Here is a 19,438-nt window from a genome sequence, read left to right as displayed (position 1 = left end):
CGTTAGGTAAAAAAGATGTGTTTTAACTTAAAAAAGCTCTACGCACAAACACACATACATGATATACATCAGGGGAGCTATTCAGCAGGTTCTGACAGGTTCTGGAGAACCGGTAGCGGAAATTTTGAATAGTTCGGAGGACTGGCAAATACCACCTCTGGCTGGCCCCAGAGTGGGGAGGGAATGAGGATTTTGCAGTATCCTTCCCCTGCCACGCCCACCAAGCCACACCCACAGAACCAGTAGTAAAAAAAATTGAATTCCACCACTGATATAGATATAGAGATATAGATGTTATATGTTATATAGTTATACAGTATATGTTCTGTATATGTGTGTATGTATGTATGTATTACATGTGTGTGCACACGCTTGTATAAAATGTGAAATCATAGCCTCCCAGCAGGAAGGCAAAGTTGCTGAGTTTCAGTTAAATTGATCGATTACTCAGGACTAACCTGTACAAGTAGTTTTCCCTTGTGTGTCAGTTCTCTCCTTTTAATACAGCAACACAGCAGAACTTAATCTTAGGATGGGTGCATAAGAAAGGTAAACCAAGGTTCTTTTTTTTTAAAGCTCTTCCAACTTGAGAAACCTCAGTGCAGTTAATTTAACGCTTCATTTTTGTATAATGATACAATATGAATATAATTTTTTGCTCATCGGGTTAGCTCCAGAAATATATCCTCCAGAATCTGGAGGATTGAATTGCAGGAGAGTAATTCTTATATAAGTTAACACTTTGAATCTGCTGAGTAGCTTTGAAGATGTCAAACTAAAACTTTATTATAGCAAAATATGGTAGCTGTACCTAAAATAGCACACTAATAAATTTGATGCCAACTGTTTAAATCATAGAGTTTCATACTATTATTCATATGAGGCAATTCCTGTATTTTGACAAGTTTCTCTGAAAGCCAGCACAGGTAGTCCTCATTTAGCAACCACAATTGGCACCAGAAACTTAATCATTAAACAAAGTGGACACTAAGTGAAACTGCAATTGTGCTTACTATCCTCATCTTTCCTTTGCCTTACAAACATTTGAAGGTCATAGCACTTATAGCATAAGGTATAGACCAGGGGTGAAATCCAGCAGGTTCTGACAGGTTCTGGAGAATTGGTAGTGGAAATTTTGAGTAGTTTGGAGAACCGGCAAATGCCACCTCTGGCTAGCCCCAGAGTGGGGTGGGAATGGAGATTTTGCAATATCCTTTCCCAGGAGTGGGGAGGGAATGGGGATTTTGCAGTATCCTTCCCCTGGAGTGGGGTGGGAATGGAGATTTTGCAGTATCCTTCCCCTGCCACGCCCACCAAGCCACACCATGCCCACCAAGCCACTCCCACAGAACCAGTAGTAAAAAAAAAATTGGATTTCACCACTGGTATAGACCTATATTATATACCGCTTCACAGTGCTTTACAGCCCTCTTTTAAGTAGTTTACAGAGTCAGCCTATTGCCCCCAACAATCTGGGTCCTCATTTTACCAACCTCGGAAGGATGGAAGGTTGAGTCAACCTTGAGCTGGTAAGAATTGAACTGCTGGTAGTCAACAGAATAAGCCTGTGATACTGCATTCTAACCACTGTGCCACCACGGCTCATAAATGTAAAGATGTTACTTTTTCATAGCTGTCAAAATGTGAAGAATTGCTTAACAATGCAGTTGCTAAATGAGGACTACTTATAAATATGTATAAATGTGAGGATGCCTAGATAAATGAAAATAGGTATTCAATTTGGCCTATCCTAATAAATATATAGCAATGATTGGATTCACTGAAATTAGGACCCCAGTCAACATTTAGTACCTGATTAAAAATCATAATAAGAAGCTTCTAAACTGTGGCCCCAACAAGCTGATTGAAAAGAAGAGCCCAAGAAAGATCACCCTTAATCTGATGTTCTGCAGATTTTGGAGAACTGCAGTTAAAGCTAGTTTACTACTGGCTGGAAACTCTGAAATTGTAATTCCAACAAATCTGGAGAATTCTCACATCAGGGAAAATAGCCTAGACCAGGGGTGTCAAACTCAAGGCCTGCAGCCAATCCGGCCCACGATGTAGTCGATCCGACCCGCAGGGCCATCCTGGAAAATGTAAGGGGCCACCAACGTCACTTCAGCCTGGTCTCCCCAATGCGAAGAGGAAACATTGGGCCAGCGTGGCTTCAGCCCGGTCTACCCAATGCAAAGAGGAAACATCCCAGCAGTTTGGGGAGTGGTGTCAAGCTGGCCATGCCCACCCAGTTGGCCACACCCACTCGGTCGGCCAGCCCCCCCCCAACATCAACCACAGTCCTAATGCGGCCCTCAATGAAATTGAGTTTGACACCCCTGGCCTAGACCAACTTTGTATTTTCCATGGCCAGATTTATTGTTATGGATTGTCTCCAGTGAGTCCATGAGAAGCCCAAACTCTATGGGTGTGTGGTGGTTTCCCCATTCAGTCATGTCCAATTCCTGGAGCCTGCCTTATAGTTTTCCTGGCAAGGTTTTTCAGAAGTGGTTTGCTATTACCTCCTTCCTAGGGCTGACAGAAAATATCTGACCGCTGGTCACTCCGTTGGCTTTGTGCCTAAGGTGGGGTCGAACTCATGGTCTCACAGTTTCCAGTCTGATGCCTTAACTACTATACCAAACTGGTTTTCAATATCTATGTGCCTGCAGTTAAAATAAAAGGCAAGAAAGCAAGGCTACAATCAAAGTGCAGCTTTACAACAATTTTACATTTCCAGCATAATATTTTTAAATACCTGAAATTTTCAGGGATTATTTTAAAAAGTATAATGAGGAAAAGATCAAAATTATGCTTCTCTTCCAACATTTTCTGAATAGGCTTTGCACATTTTTATATAGAAAATACAGTCAATTTCTTCCTAGAAATAGTTAAGTTTCTGCCACAATATCAAATAATCATTTTCCAATGAAACCCATAGTAGTTTCGTTCATTTATGTTCTCCTTAGAGAAATTAAAGTCAAAATATATGACCAGCAAGAAACTTAAAATCAGAAACTTTAAAGCCCCTTTCACCATATAATAACCATCACTTAGATAAAGATAATCTAGGGGTTTGTTTTTTCTATTAAAAAATTCTTAATATCTTATCAGTCTCCTTTAATGCTAATTTCAAAGTAAAAGCATTGAGTGGCTCTAAATAAATAGAGATGAGTCTTGAAGTAATATTCATTTTTATAATATTACTTTTCTCCATAAGTTAAAATTTATCAGGGACTGTATTTGGCCAAACATGGAAGCTAAGCAAGAGTGAGTTTGGTTAATACTTGAAAGAGAAACCATCAGAGAATTCCCAACTGTAGCTGGACTGAGAAATTGAAAAACATCCCTGAAGAAGGCAATGCCACTTTTGTATTATTGCAAAGAAATTTACTTAGATGTGTTCATGTAATCTCCTGGAGCCAAGCTCAACTTGAGGCTATCTTTACCTTTTGGATAACATTTACTTATTTCAATACCATGCAAATGTAATTTTATATGAAATAATGGTAACTATAGAAAAAGAGATGATATTTAAGACGACTGGGAAATGTTTGACCTTTGTAGGCACTGCAGCTGGAATTGTCAAAAAAAGTAATAACTTTCCCTTGTAATATTTAACCCATAGGTAATTTCATGAAACAAAGATTTCCTTTTTAAATAAAACTGGGACCAAAATGTACCTTGATAGAGGATTGGGAGGAGGGGAAGGAAGGCTTGAACTGAACTAAAGAGCTAAAGTTTAGAAAATTTCAATTTTGAAATCTAAAAGTGAAGAGAAAGAAAAATGAAGAGAAAGTGTGAGCTCAAAATGGATTAGTAGACTAGAAAGAAGTCCCAGTCCAATAAGCCAGGAGGAGAAGAAGGAAAATTACACAATGGCTGCTGCTTCTTTATATCAGTTAGAAAACACAGAAAAGGAGAGGGGGGGGATGACAAGCGTGAACAGCCAAAAAAGACTGGTGCATTTGAAATAACTGTTCTTCAGCAAAATATTTATTAGCCAAATACATACATTCCCAAATCTAAATCCTGAGCTTGTGTGCTTTAAATAAATATATGTGATGGTAAAAAAGAAGTACTAAAAAGTGAAGAAAGAAGATGCTGATACGAAATCAAGCCACCATCTTGGCCCAAGACTTAAGACCCTTGGCCTAACCAAAGATCCAGATCTACCCATAGAGAAAGAATCACATATCTTTCTTCAAAAGTTGCAGAAATGTTAAATTTGGCAAATGCAAATCATGCATTGGCCTTATCCCAAATCAGAATTGAAAACTAGAAAGATAAGAGGATGCCACATGTACCTTTGTTCTTTTGTATCAAAAATGCATAATACTGTCTCAGAAAATGATGCTCAAGGAGGATACCAAGTGTCAAGTAAATAGCTTCCAAATAGGAATCTGTTCAGATAATCTCATGCACATTCACCATTTCAATTTAAGGAATTTATTTTAACAGAGTCTCATAAACCATACGCATCTTAAATTCAAGGAACAAATCAAAATTTAAATTTGGTTACTTCAACAGAAGGTGAGGGCTTTCACTAATTATGCAAAACAAATGTATTAATGAGGTTTTTCCATTCAAAGTCCTAATCAATATGAAAGGCAGACTCGTCTTTGCATCAGATTACATGGGAGCATCAGAGATCCTGAAGAAACTTCACCTGGAGTTCTGAGGGATTGCCAACTGCAAAGATTCTTTGCGTCAAAAAGATGAATTGGATCCCCCAGCAGGTCAAAATAGTATAGTAGACAAAGGAAGTCAAGCAGAGATAAAATTGCTACTTGCACTGACAGCTCATCAGAATAAGATGACATAATGTGACAGACTAGAAGGATTCACAACAATTTAAAGTTGCACAGTTAAAGAGAAGAGGTTGTTGTATGGTTTATCTTCCTGGAGCATTATAAGTCACCATGATTCATCTTTCCTCTGATACCAAAGTAAAATTATGGTCACAAACATCATCACAAAAGGACTCGAGGGACAAATTACAAAAGTTATTGCAGAATTGAAGAATGGCAAAATGCAAGGTCAGGATAGATTTCAGAGTAGGTTTTATAAACAGTTCTAGAAATCATAGTTCTATATTTCTTCAAACTGCTTAAACTTGCTTGAGGCAAAGTAATAACCCATAAATATGAAAAAAGTAGAGCTGTAGTTATTATTCAGTAACATTAAAAAATAACTTCCAGGACTATGTAGAACAATATCTTGTCTTAACTAAAATGGTAAACTATTCAGCTGGGTGGCGGCAATGCCATGCCATGCCGATCATCTGGGAGGCTGCCCCCCCACCCACCCGCGGCCCATTTTTGGCCTGGACAGCCTCCTGCAAAATCTTGCAGCAACCACAATTCCCTCACTAACCTGCTTTCCAGCTCCGTTCTCCTTTGTGCAGGGCAACAAAAGAAGACCGTGTGACTACCACTTTAAAAAAAGTACAGTCAGACCTTCCAACTTCGCAAGATCTTTTTTTCCCCGAGAAGTTGGAAGGTCTCACTGAACTTTTTTTAAACTGGTAGTCACATGATCTTTTGTTGCCCTGCACACAGGAGAACAGAGCTGGAAAGCAGGTCAGTGAGGGAATTGTGGTTGCTCTGGAATGGGGTGGAAGTGAGGATTTTGCATTATGATTGCTCATAAGTAAATAAGAACCAATTTAAAAAAATCCATATCTGTAGATCAGCATTTTTCAGTCTTGGCAAGTTTTAGATGGTCGAACTTCATGCTGCCTATATGATTTGAACAGAATATTAAGAAACTGAGCCATAGCTCAGAGGTCACTATTAATAGCCATATTATAATATTCTGATTTCAGGCCTTTTATTTACAAAATAAGGATTGGAAGAGAAAAGGGGTATGTAGATTTATTTGAAAAAAGGGAAGCATAAGTATAAGGAAGCTGCTTCAGAACTAGAAAAAAGTTAGTAATAGGTCTCCAAGTTGATTAATTAGCAAGACAGTGTCATAGTACCGAGCAATGAACCCAATTCAATCACAACTCGGAAGCTCCATTTAGGCTTTGAAAGACCTTTTATTGAGTACACCATATCAGCACTTAGAAAGGTGAAGCTAGCTCTGAGTATTTTCCCCACTTAAGAGTAATAAAAAGAATAGAAATTTCCCACCCCCTCAGGTGTCCCGGGTCATGTTAACCAATCAATCCAGTAGTAGCTTCTCCCTTCTCAGCAGATGTTCGTTGCCATGACCTTGGTTCTCACGCTGCTTCTGGTCGATGTTTTGTCTAGCACAGGGGCTGCAACCTTAAACACTCAAAGAGCCATTTGGACCAGTTTCCCAGAGGAAAAAAAACACCGGGAGCCACAAGACCCTTCCTGTGCCTGACTATTTCTTGAGCGGCCACAAAACTAGCATATGTAGTTGAATTAAATGTTCTGTTTTCTTCTGAAATGTTTCTTTTCTTGGATTTATCCATGGTTGGCCTACCGGGGGTTGAAAAGCTCAATAAATCGCATGCCGGCGGTGTCTCACATTGGCGGTTGTGACGCATAGTTTGAGTGACAGGGAGCCGCAGCAGAGGGGTGAAAGAGCCACATGTGGCTCCAGAGCCACCGGTTGCTGACGCCTGGTTTAGCGGATTAAGGCACCACATTCCAGTCCATCCTAACTCCCCACTTTCCCCCCCCCCAACGAGTGGCAACTAAGAAACAAAATGAAAGTAAACATGGCTTCGGCCAAAGTCGTTTCGAAGTTGACAGACAGACTATAAAACATCAACCTTTTTACCCAAAAAAAATGAGTTGTAGTCTTCCTATTACAAATGAGGTTTGGTTTATATTGCACAGTTATATGGGTGCTTATGAGCTTAGTTTAAAGAAAAACAAAACAATGGTAGAATTAACTGCATGCTTTCTGTTTTGACTACACATTAAGGATTTGAAAATGAGAACTATACTTATAATGCAGTGGTGGGTTGCTACCAGTTCGCACCGGATCGGGCAAACTAGTAGCGGTGGCGGCTGGAGGCTCCGCCCACCCACCCAGACCCTTCTGCGCATGCGCAGAAGCGTTGCACATGAGCGCATGCATGTCCACGAGCGAACCGGTAGCAATGGGTTTTGAAACCGGCCCCTGGTATAATGGAAAGTGCATACAATTTAGGAGAACTAGATCCAGATCCCACTCCTCGGGCACCCTGAGAAAATTGACTCATTTTTCTTTTCTTCACAAAAGTGGGAATACCTTATGAACTCATAGTTGATTAAAGAATTGTCCCCAACAAGTCTTCATTAATGGCTTTGCTTCATTCTAGACAGTTGTGAGAAATGGTTTTTATAATTGACTTGAATGAAATCACAGAGGATGTTTCTCCAGTCCACAGATGTGATATGAAAATAGAATCAAGTTCAAAAATATCCTGACAGACTGGCATTTTTGACTAAAACCTATAAGGTGAAATTCAACAGTGATAAAAGTATAGTTCTGCGTTTAGTTAAAAATAAATCAAAGATAGAAAATTAAGAAAGGAGTGACGAGCTTGGACAGCAGTACATATAAAAATAGTTATTGGTTTCAGATGAACATGAGGCTAAGTAATACACTCAACACAGGTGAAAACAGTAGCATAATGTCTATATTGTGGGAGGTGCTTGGTGCTTGTCCCTGTGCATTTACCCATAGTATTGTGTGTCATATCTGAATTGAATTGCCTCCTATAATAAAGAAGAACTCCACTGCATTTTTGAACCCATGTTATACAGTATCTCACATTTCCCCACATTTGCACTATGAGAATGGTCATCAAATATGTTATTGCCCTGTCATGTAAAATGAAAAGGAGCACTAGAACCATTGATGGAACTTCAGTTAAGAATGTTAATAATGATAATGTTGTTTTAGAGTAGAGCAGGAAGGAGTTGGGCTGCCATTTTTAAGGAATAATGTATCTACTTCCTAGATTGAAGATCCTGCATTGAGCAGGGGTTAGAGTTAGGGTTCTTGTGAAAGATGTCAAAAATTCTGAAGAGTCATTGCTATTGGCTAAACTGCCTCCGTAGAGAAAGATCTTTGGCTAAGTAAAAAAAATTAAAACAAAGATTATTCCACATTGATTAAAATGGAGCTATACTGATTGATTTGTCAAAGCTTTATCTGTAGAACTTCTGAACTGGTATTCATTTCTTTCAAGTGAACAGTTAAATTTTCTGAGACAAGATAATGTCTGAACAATTACGCAGTCTTTTTCAGGAGCTGAGGGCTAGTTCTTTTGAAACTCAGGGTGAACAGGAAGCACGAATATTAAAGTTTGTATATACCAAAATTGCCATATTTGCTTGCATATAAGTAACTAATCAAATATAAACTATGGCTTCTGGAGGGGTATACGCACATTATATATACTGAGACATTTTGGAAATTATGCTACTGGAATCCTGCAAAACTGAATGAGTTGTTCTAAAATAAAGAAATAGGATACACGTTAAAGTAAATTGTAATAGGAGAGCTTAAAAGAAAAGGAAGGAATAGTAGTAAATAGCAGGAATGCTGGATTAAATAATATGTATTAAATGCTGCATTAAATAATATGTATTCCTAATGTCCGTAAAAAGAAAATGGATAATAAGGTAATTATCACAATCTCAGTTGACAAAAGTAAAAAGATGTCACAATTGAACATAATTATCTTATAGAGTACCTTGATTACTAGAATGTGTATCAAAATTAATGAACTCATACGAAAATTTAAAAGAGTTACAGTATACTACATACATTGTTTTAAACAAAGTTCCTCTCATTTTCCAGGGACAGGAAGATTAGTTCTGTATGCTTGTTTTCATGTATGTGTGCAATAAACACATATTCTCAAAGATCTTGGTGCAGTTTTAATGAGATTCTACATCACTCAATGCTAGTAATGATTAATTGGCATTATGAACAGCATCTGAGAGAACGGTTAAAAGAAGATCAGCTTTTTGTTGTTGAGGCAGGGCAACTTGTTTTTATTCCTTTTCACAATGAGCAGTTGTTAAAATGAGAAGACAATGTTTTTTTTAAAAAGAATATGATTTAATTAAACATTTACTTCATTTCTGCATTAGATGTTGGTAGGTTACTAGGTTTTCCCTAGCAACACCATCATTGATAGATATCAAAAGAGAAGGGGACCTTCTTTGTGAGTTTTGTACAACATGGGTTGACTATTGACTAGATACTGTTCAATCTAGTCTAGAAGTTGGAGGAAGGGTATTGCTTTTTTTAAAAAAATTGCTAAAACTAGGAAATTTAAAGAAACACAGTGTGTATCTCATCTCTTATAGCCAAGATGGTCAAGTAAGCTGTGGTTGAGTAGCACCAGTGTTCCTTGAGGAAACAGATTTGAAAATGCTTCAAAAATAATAATTCATAAGAAGTGCTTCCAGATGGGTGGGAGAAGAAGTGCAATCCTTCTCCAAAACAGTGGCATGAAAAAGTAGATGTGGCTGATTAAAGGAATCAGGTTATAATAGATGTAGTTATTTTAAAGAGTCCCCTGATAAAACAGTCACATCTTCTTGTATGGAAACCTGAAAAAAACTACAGTTTTAAAGATGTGCTATGCCAGCAGTCTTGCCCGTTCCGAAGTACCTTTCCCAAATCATTTTCGATTGACCTATTATCTAGCTCAATATTAGTCTATTATAAGATAGAGTTTGTGACTAAACCTACCTTTGCTGGAAGATGCATAGAGTTTTGACCCCATTGATTTTCTTTGATCTCTCATCTTCTTCTAATTTGAAGGACTATGGTATCTAGTAGCAGGTTTGTGGTCTCAAAGGATAAATCCAAAAAGTTTATAGAGAACTTTTCCTTCTTCTCTAAAGAAACGCTCTTAAGTAATCTTGTAAATGTCTGCTCTATTCCCTGTGATTTTTTAATATCTTTAAAAAAAAAAAAAACTATTGAGGGAAAGTGCTAAAGGCTTTGGAGCAAATTACTAACAGTACCCGACCCCCTTTTTTTAAGAAAAATTCTACCCCTGTTCTCTTTCCCATATGAAAAATCTGGGTTGTCACTTTAAATAACTCTCTGAAATTGGCAATAGTGTGGGTTAAGTAATAAATGGAAGCTAAATTCATACAAATTGAGTTGTTCCAAAACCATAACTGAAAACTGTTCAGAATGCCTCACTTGGTTGTGATTACCACAGTTGGTGTATAGCTCACTTTTTGGGGATAAGATTTAAACACTGAATACGTTCCAAATCTTGAATTACAAAATAAATTAAGTAGAAACTGGTAATTATTCAAGCCATTGTCTCACATCTAATAGGTTTCAATAAGGGTACATGTATCCTACCAAGTGTTCTTCGACTTACGACCGCAATTGGGATTGGAATTTCCATCATAAGTCAGTACAGTTGTACAGTGAGTCATCATGTGATCAGACCCATTTTTATAAATTATAAAAAAAAATAATATTTTTACCAAAACATGCAGCCATTAAGTGAATCTGGCTTCTCAAATTGATCTTCCTTGTCGGACTCCAGCTGGGAAATTGTGATGATGTGACCGCAAGACATTAGAGTTGTCATAAATGCAAGCAGGCTGCCAAGCACCCAAATTGCAATCAGGTAGCCATGGAGGTAGTATAATAGTTCTAATTTTAAGGATGGATCATAAATCATTTTTTTCGAGGCCATTATAATTTTGAACTGTCATTAAACAAGCAGTTGTCAGTTAACGTAATGAAATGTATAGACGACCTTGGGGATTGAAGAGAATTGATGCTGACTAAAAACAATCAGACAAGAAAGGTGGGAGTCCTCAGTAGCTTAATGGTCAGAAAAGGAGGAAGGGTTTACCCTAATGGTTCAAGCAGTTAAAAGTGGCAGGGGGAAGTTTGTATTTTCAGACTTGCAAGGTTTAGTTAATACAGCCCTAGAGTAAGTTGGAATTAGTTGATCTAATCATTTCCTCTCTGGTTCACCTGAGAGGGATGACAGTCAAGGCTACCTGCATTTTTATTAGTCAACTGCCACCTCATATACATCCCACTCAGTACCATTTATCTATCCTGCAGGCAGTTCCAAAGAAGTGGTCTATAGCAGGGTTCTCCAACCTTGGCAGCTTTAAGACTTGTGGACTTCAACTCCCAGAGTTCCTCAGCCAGCTTTGCTGGATGAGGAATTCTGGAAGTTAAAGTCCACAAATCTTAAAAGTTGCCAAGGTTGGAGACCCCTGGTCTATAGGGTCTCCCCAAGGACAAATTGTGAACTCTGTCATCTGTGAACCATCCTTTTTAAAAAATATCTCAAAATTAATACAGCCTGCTAGATGACACCAAAGTTTACCTAGTCCAGCATATCTAGTTTATCTAATCCAAAATGTTCAACCAGATGTCAGTACTCTAGTAACTCCAGTGACATCTGTGGATACCATGGCACTGCCTCTAAGGAGCAGTTCTGCACTGGGAATTTGTCTTGGAGTTCATAGTTCTGGTCATTACTTGTAAAACCCCATATATTTTGGCACAAATGTGCTTCCTGAATTGCTTCCTCCAACCATCAGTCACTGCATATGTCCCAAGAGAACTGTACGCGGTAGTGAGGCTCATAGCATTGTTAACTTTCAGAAATTATTCAGAACTGAACTGTCCCAACAGCTTTATAGTCAGGGATAGTATACCCATGATGGAATGAAGACTACTTACATTTTATGGATTTGTTTACTTATGTTTTATGGCTAGAAAGACAGAGTTATTCTGACAGTTATTTTCCTTGCTCTACTTGTTAGCCGGTAATTCTTTGGATTTTTTTCTTTCCTGGTCACTGATATACATTTTCACTCATCTTCCATTAAACTGTTGAGTTTTTGTTTTGTTTTTTAATTACATTGCAGCATTTTGGAGAGGTTGTACACTGTCCTGACTTTTCCTTTTATTATTTTTTTTTTATAACTAGTCAGTCTATTTTTGACAGGTTTTGTCAGGCTTCAGAGTACACCTGGCTGTCAGTCTCGCTTTTCCTAACACTGAACACCCTTTTTACAGGTATCCTTGCCAGAAGGCTTGTGATTTGGCTTGATTTCACTCTCTATTGTAGCCGAGAATAAAGCCATATCCACCCCAAATATTTCTTCTACGCAGCCTGTTCAGAGGTGGTATTCAGCAGGTTCTGGAGAACTGGTAGCAGAAATTTTGAGTAGTTCGGAGAACCGGTAAATACCACCTCTGACTGGCCCCGCCCCCATCTATTCTCTGCCCCCTGAGTCCCAGCTGAGGAAATGGGGATTTTTCAGTAACCTTCCCCTGGAGGAAATGGGGATTTTGCAGTATCCTGCCACGCCCACCAAGCCATGCCCACAGAACCGGTAGTAAAAAAAATCTGAATCCTACCACTGAGCACATTGAAATCAAAACCCTTAAATAGGTTTGGGCTTCAGGACTTAGATTCTAAGGTTTTTTTTTCTCCTTCCCTCCCTTGTTAACAGATACTTGGCTGATCTCCTGATAAGATTGAAGGCACCTAAACTATGTTGTCATAACAGATCTCTAGTCCAGAAACTGCTGGCTCCCAATTTATCAGCTTTGTCTTTTGGAGTTTGGTCTGAATGCTTGTGTTATCCTTGTTGCTTTTTAAGATACTGACAATTTCCTGGCTAACATTTCATCAAGTTTTCTCTCCTAAAGAAATTGCCAGCTTGGAAATCAGAGATGTGCCAGTCATACCACATTCAGGAGGATTTCTTCAACAATATCCATTAGCTTTAGCATTTTGATATCACCTTTATATTATTCAACACAAATATGAAACAAATAAAGACAGCATGGAAATAAAGCCAGTAACAACAGTAGTGTTTTTTAAGAATATACATTAGTGTTATTAACATTAACAACTGGGCCAAGGGCAGTGGTGGGTTGCTCCCAGTTTGCCCCAGTTCGGGCGAACCGGTAGTGGCAGTGGCGGGAAGCTCCACCCACCCACCCAGACATCATCAAAAATGAACTGCGTATGCGCAGAAGTGCCGCATATTTGCAAAGCGAGCGAGTGCACCTGCACACTACCGATAGTGAACCGGTAGCGCCGGGTTTTGAAACCCACTACTGGCCAAGGGCATAAGCCCGTGATGGCAAACCTATGGCATGCGTGCCACAGGTGGCACACGGAGCCATATCGGTGGGCACACGAGCTCAGCTCCAGCGCACCAGCTAACTGATTTTTGGGTCTTCTGGGCCCATCAGAAGTAGGGAAACAGGCTGTTTCCGGCCCCCAGAGGGCCTCCGGGGGATGGGGAAAGCCGTTTTTGCCCTTCTCAGGCTCCTAGAGAAGCTCTGGAGCATGGGGAGAGCAGAAAATGGGCCTACCAGGCCCACCATACCATCTTGTGCCAAAAGTGGGAGGAGTGCGGGGGGGTCATGCACGCATGCGCAGGGGGCGGGGCACATATAATTATGGGTGTGGGCACACATGCACGCGACATACCCCACGCTCCCCCTGCCTTTGGCACGCGATGGCAAAAAGGTTAGCCATCACTGGCATAAGCTGTCGTAGGCAGAAATTTGATGTTTTAATTATTTTGTACTATGTTCTCAATTAGATAACCAGTCAAAATGAATTGGATATGTTTGCAATAATACTGCAATTGTCAAAGCTTTGAACGATAAGTACTGTCTAAAGATGTGATATTATTCAAACACAGCCTTTATTGATTATTCAGGATAATCTAATGCACACATACAGAACATTAATTTTATCTTTTTGCTGTGATATTTCCTACTCTGAAGAGATGAACGTTTTTATTAATTTTACGTTTAGACGGTTACTGCAGCTGATATGGTAAAACAGCAAATAAAAGTTTGCTTTTCTTATAGCTCTGTTTTTTTGTTCTTATAGTTCCATTGTTGGTTAAACAAACAAGGGCCTAAATAAATGTAATTTTTAGGGATTTTAATAATGTAGAACTGACAGATGGTAGTTTTCTCCCAAAGATTGAAAAGTGGTCTCTTATGAGTCCCCTAATATTTCATCTCTGCTAGTCTTTTTTTTTAATAAAGGCAACAGCTATCTTCCCTCTGTCCATTATACGAGTAGGTTTTTTTAAACTTCACTTTTGATCAAATTGTGGGAGCTCCAGAGACTTTAGTGTCCTAGAAAATGTTTCAAATAAAACATTTTCAATATATGTGATTGATGTCCTGGTGAGATGTCCAGCTCATAACTAACATAGTTACCAAACATTAGTCTCTATTAGGTCTGAATTGATAACCACTTTCTAGAAAGTTAGAATTAGGTGTGTTTAGAACATTAAGTAGAGTACTTTACTTTACTGATTAGCCCTTGGGCCATATCAAAGTGCAGAGTTCCAGACACAAATTATTACTAAAAATCTGATAAAAACAATTTAAAATGGAATTGGATAAAATACAATTTAAAATAAAATTGGAATAAGTAGAGTATAATTTTATCAGGTTCGCCTGATACGCCAGTTGCGCCCCTTTCTGGATCGGGACTCGTTGTGCACAGTCACTCATGCCTTGGTTACGTCACACCTGGACTACTGTAACGCTCTCTACATGGGGCTCCCCCTGAGGAGCACCCGGAGGCTCCAGCTGGTGCAGAATGCGGCCGCGCGGGTGATTATGGGAGCGACGTGGCGCTCCCACGTAACACCTCTCCTGCACGAGCTGCATTGGCTCCCGGTGGTCTTCCGGGTGCGCTTTAAGGTGTTGGTTCTCATCTTTAAAGCGCTCCATGGCTTAGGGCCAGGGTATTTGCGAGACCGCCTGCTGCTACCAATAACCTCCCACCGGCCAATACGCTCTCACAGAGAGGGCCTCCTCGGGGTGCCGTCGGTCAGGCAATGTCGGCCTTCTCTGTGGGGGCACCCGCCCTGTGGAATGAGCTGCCTCCTGGAATACGATTGATCCCGGACCTCCGGACCTTCCGTAAAGCCCTGAAGACGTTTTTATTTCATCAAGCCAGCCTAGCCTAAATGGTCTTTAATTGGGATTTTAAATTTTATGGAATTGGGGTTTTAAATTTGGGTAGCCAATGATTTAATTCTTTTAATTATCTTAACTTTTGCATTTGTATGTTTTTTAATTTTGGCTGTTCACCGCCCTGAGTCCCTTCTGGGAGAAGGGCGGTATACAAATTAAATTAATAAATAAATAAATAAATAATAAATAAATAAATAATTTGCACTCCTTCCAAATCCTCATTTTCTTCTATTCTTAGTTGGCTGTCTTCATTCTCCATAATACACAGTGTCTCCAAGATTGAAAAGTTAGCTAAGAAAGGTTTTCGGAATGATAACGGTACTCCCAGTTGCCTGAAGATCTCAGGTGCTTTGAAGTTCTTAAAGAACGTTTCCATCTCCCTTTCCAGTGTTTCACAGCATTGCCCTAGCAATATCTTTGACTGTTCTTAATTACCTTTTCCCATATTTTACAAATCTGCTCTTTTTGCCTATTTTCCACCTGTTGTGCTTTTATGGTCTGAGGCAGTTTGTGATATTTAGGAGAAATGAACAGTTGCAAAAAATAAATCATTGCATGAATTCTCTGTTTTATAATATTCCTTTTTCTCTCACTTGCACTTTTGGTTTCTGTTACGCCTTGACTGATGATAGATGTTTTCAGCTATTTAAATATCCGTTGCACAGTAAAGTTTATTTTATTGATGCAGAAGGATGGAGATATGCCACATGCATTCGATTATTAGCTCCTTGAGCTTGACTTCTAGCAGAACCTGAAAGAATGTATTTGTTTTGTCAGTGAAGAAAAGCCCATGGCTTTATCACAACTCCTGCTATTATTCACTACATTCACTTTAGATGTTCTATAAACATAGAACTTTTTTGACATTTGAAATGCTACCAGAATAACTGTTTGTTTGAAATAAAGCAGCCAGCCTCTTTATTTCAAAGTTAACTGAAGAACTTGCAAAAATCACAACAGGCCTCCTCTGTTCAAGATATATTAATTTGGCATGGGTTCCATCATCAATTTTAAGTTTGAAATGTTGGTTTACATGCTATAAAACAAAAGCTGATATCTTTTGACATTATTTCTTCTTTTCTGTGAGTAAGAAGGCTTACTTTTTTTCCCCAGAAGAATGTTTTATCTTCATCAGGGTGGTAACTATTTTTTGAGAAGAGGAAACACAAGAAGAGAAAAGCCTAGACCCGTGATGGCAAACCTATGGCACACGTGCCCAAAGTGGCATGTGGAGCTATGTCACCTGGCATGTGCGGCATCGCCCGTTCCTCTTCTGGGTTTCTGACACGCATGCACGTGCGATGATCAGCTGGCCTTTTTGCATGCAGCAGTGCCGGAAACTCGAAGAGCTGGTCTTCTGTTTTCCTGCGTGAGCATGCGTACCGGCCAGATGAATGTCATGCGCACCAGAAACCCGGAAGAGTAGCTGGCTGAAACTAGACATTCAGTAGCTGAAACCAGAAGTTCATTTTCAGGTGCGTGAATGCGCCCTGGGCAGCTCCTGTTCCGGGTTGCAGCCCATATGCACGCACGCTCCCTTTTCGGCACTTGGTGCCAAAAAGGTTCGCCATCACTGGCCTAGACAGAATTATTATCATGAAAATAGGCCAAGTACAAATGTTCCACTGTCCCAAATAGATCCCCGCACCCCAAAAAAGAGGGCAGGGCTGTTGAGAAACCAGTTGCATGAAGAAGTCACAGTATCTTTTTTTTTTTTAACAGTATTCTGCTGAGCTGTTGGCAGTGGTCCGTCTGCCCTTCATCCATCCCAGTTATCTGCTAAACGTTGTTGACAATGAGGAATTGATAAAATCTTCAGAGGCCTGTCGGGATCTGGTGAACGAAGCAAAACGTTATCACATGTTGCCACATGCCAGGCAAGAGATGCAAACTCCAAGAACCCGGCCCAGGTTATCAGCAGGTAATGGTGGAGCCTTGAATATATCGTATTTCTGAGATGTCTAATGGTATTTGCAGGCTGCAAGTAAGGAACCAAGATTAAAAGGCTTCCTCTCACTTTTCCTGTAAAGCGTCCAAGATACAATCTGATATCAAACTGGGCAATTGGGCATTGCAAACTGGGCAATTGAGCATCCTGCAGTCCTTCAGGTTTTTCCCACTGATTCTCCTTGTGGCAAAAGTTATTGAGAGCGTGGGACCGGAGAGAGAGCATTCATCATCCCAGACCAGGTGCTAATTCTCTAGCAGATGGTTTTCTGTCATGGTTTGGCCATATTTATTTAACAGCTTAGCACAGACAGGAGATAGAATTCTGAGCATGTAGGTAGTTTATATTTCTTTAATCCAACCTGACTTTTTTCCCCAAACACCTTTAAAATTACAGACATCCTTGAATATGTTAGTTGCCTTCCAGAAAATAGTATAATCTTTTCTTTTCTTTTTTTTTTTTTTTGCCATTTAATGATGACAATAATATTTTTTAAAAAATTTTGACAATAACATATCTAAATCTATGCATGACCCTGAGGTATCACAGCCACACACACCTTTTGTATCATTTATGAAATGCCTGGCTAGCTGCAAGCAGATTTATTAAGCAGAAAAGCCATTAAACATAATGTGACTTCTGGATAAGTCTACAGAGGATCTCACTCGCCCCTTGGAAACGAGGACTCATTTTCATAAAATAAGGGGCAGACTACTGAAGGAGAGAAGCTATTTCTGCCTTGGTAAAAGTGAAGACTCCCCAAAAAAAGAAAATGTACATTGCAATCCATGAAAGGAGAGGGCTCCTCCACCCATAGTCCTCACATTGTGAGACAGAAGGGATTACAGTGGCCTCTCTCCTGCCCCGTTGTAAACCTATAACTTTGACAGTTCTTTTTTTAAACCTATAGCCTTGACAGTTCTTCTGACCAGTTCAGTTTATCTTTTCCTCTTACTTTATCAACTCCTTCCCTTTCCAGTCCAGCAAACCTGTTCTTTCACTCTCTTTCCTGATGATTTTCTTCCTTTTTTTGCTACAGTAGTGGCCAAAATTGTGGAAACCTTTTGGGAAAAGTGTATTTTCAAAAATTAGCTAATAACACCACTCTCTTTTTGGAGTAGTGCCATAAAATTATATATCAATGGAAAGATAATTTAATCAAGAAGGTAATGCAATAACTTTTATGAAGGATTTGCTATTAGAATAGCAGTTACAGCATAAAGAAAAAAAGTGAAACACGTAGAAAAAACAAGATATACAAAAACTATCACGTCAGTTAATACTTACAGTAGTTGGGTAACCTTTAGCATGAATTACAGCCTTACAACGTCTTCCCATGGAGTCAACCAAGTCTTTTAGTTCTGCAGCTGTTACAATGTGAAACTAAGATTGAATGATTGCTTCTATTAACTGGGTTTTATTGCTGGGTCACTTCTCACTAACAAGTTTCTTTAGTTGGCTCTATAAATTTTCAATTGGGTTAAGGTCTGGGCTATTCCCAGGCCATTCCAGCAGTGGAATATGATTATCTTGAAACTCCAAAAAAAGGGGGGGGGTGTTATTAGCCATCAAACCTCAAAAATATACTTTTCCCAAAAGGTTTCCACAAATTTGGCCACTACTGTATTTGCATTGAAGAGAGAGAAAGGAGTACAGGTAGCCCTCAACTTACCACCACAATTGAGACCAAAATTTCTGTTGCTAAATAAGACATTTATTGAGTGAGCTTTGCCCTATTTCACAACTTTTCTTATCATAGTTGTTAACTGCAGTTGGTAAGGGAATCATTCGATCATTAAGCAAATCTGACTTCCCCCATTGACCTTACTTGTCAGAAGCCAGCTTGAAAGGTCACATGTGGTGATCACATGACTCTGGGACAGTACGACTGCCATAAATATATGTCAGTTGCCACGTGTCTGAATTTTGATCACATGACCATGGGGATGCTGCAATGGTCATAAGTGTGAAAACCGTTCATGTCACTTTTTTCAGTACCGTTCCAACTGCAAAGTCACTAAACGGATGGTTAGAAATCAAGGACTACCTGTATTTGTAAGGGTTTTTAAGCAAACATTGTTTGGCATGGATGTATAGTTGGAGGATCTATACATTTTTAAAATGGGATGCCATTTTATAGATAATTACTTCGTCTTCAATTTTGAGCAATGTCCTTTTTTGTCCTGAATGTAATAGTTTATGTAAATTGACCTCTTCGGACTGTGGAAAGTCATAACTAAAGTGCCTCTGTTTGGTAAACAACTTAAGTCTTATATTTTATTTGACATTCTTGGTTATAATGATACTTTAAAAAACATAATATGAGAGTGTTTTTTTTAAAATAAATTTCCTTTTATATTCTTGTATATACATGAGCACATATGAAAAGAAAGATGAGCAATATTGTAAATGAGTAACTAAATCAGTGAACAGATTAAATTCCCAGATTTTATTTATTATCTAGGAAATATAAAGAGATCCTGATCGGCTTTTATTATAGTAATGTTAAAAACATTTGAACAAACCCATTCTGTTGAAAGATAGCAT

The 19,438-nt window shown here is 39.0% G+C and overlaps 1 protein-coding gene across 7 annotated transcripts in view; it reads left to right on the top strand.

The window, feature by feature from the left end:
- KLHL29 (kelch like family member 29) overlaps positions 1 to 19,438 on the top strand; it is a 426,037-nt gene that overhangs the window by 364,258 nt on the left and 42,341 nt on the right. For all 7 annotated transcript variants that reach the window (XM_034432194.3, XM_060689303.2, XM_060689304.2 and 4 more), the window contains one exon: positions 16,666 to 16,864. In XM_034432194.3, the coding sequence (XP_034288085.1) occupies positions 16,666 to 16,864 (199 nt within the window). The remainder of the gene's footprint in view (positions 1 to 16,665; positions 16,865 to 19,438) is intronic.

Source organism: Pantherophis guttatus, chromosome 1 (assembly GCF_059756535.1).
Source record: "Pantherophis guttatus breed Tessera chromosome 1, ASM5975653v1, whole genome shotgun sequence".
Classification (NCBI taxonomy): Eukaryota; Metazoa; Chordata; class Lepidosauria; order Squamata; family Colubridae; genus Pantherophis; species Pantherophis guttatus.
This window is presented reverse-complemented; position numbering and strand designations above follow the sequence as displayed.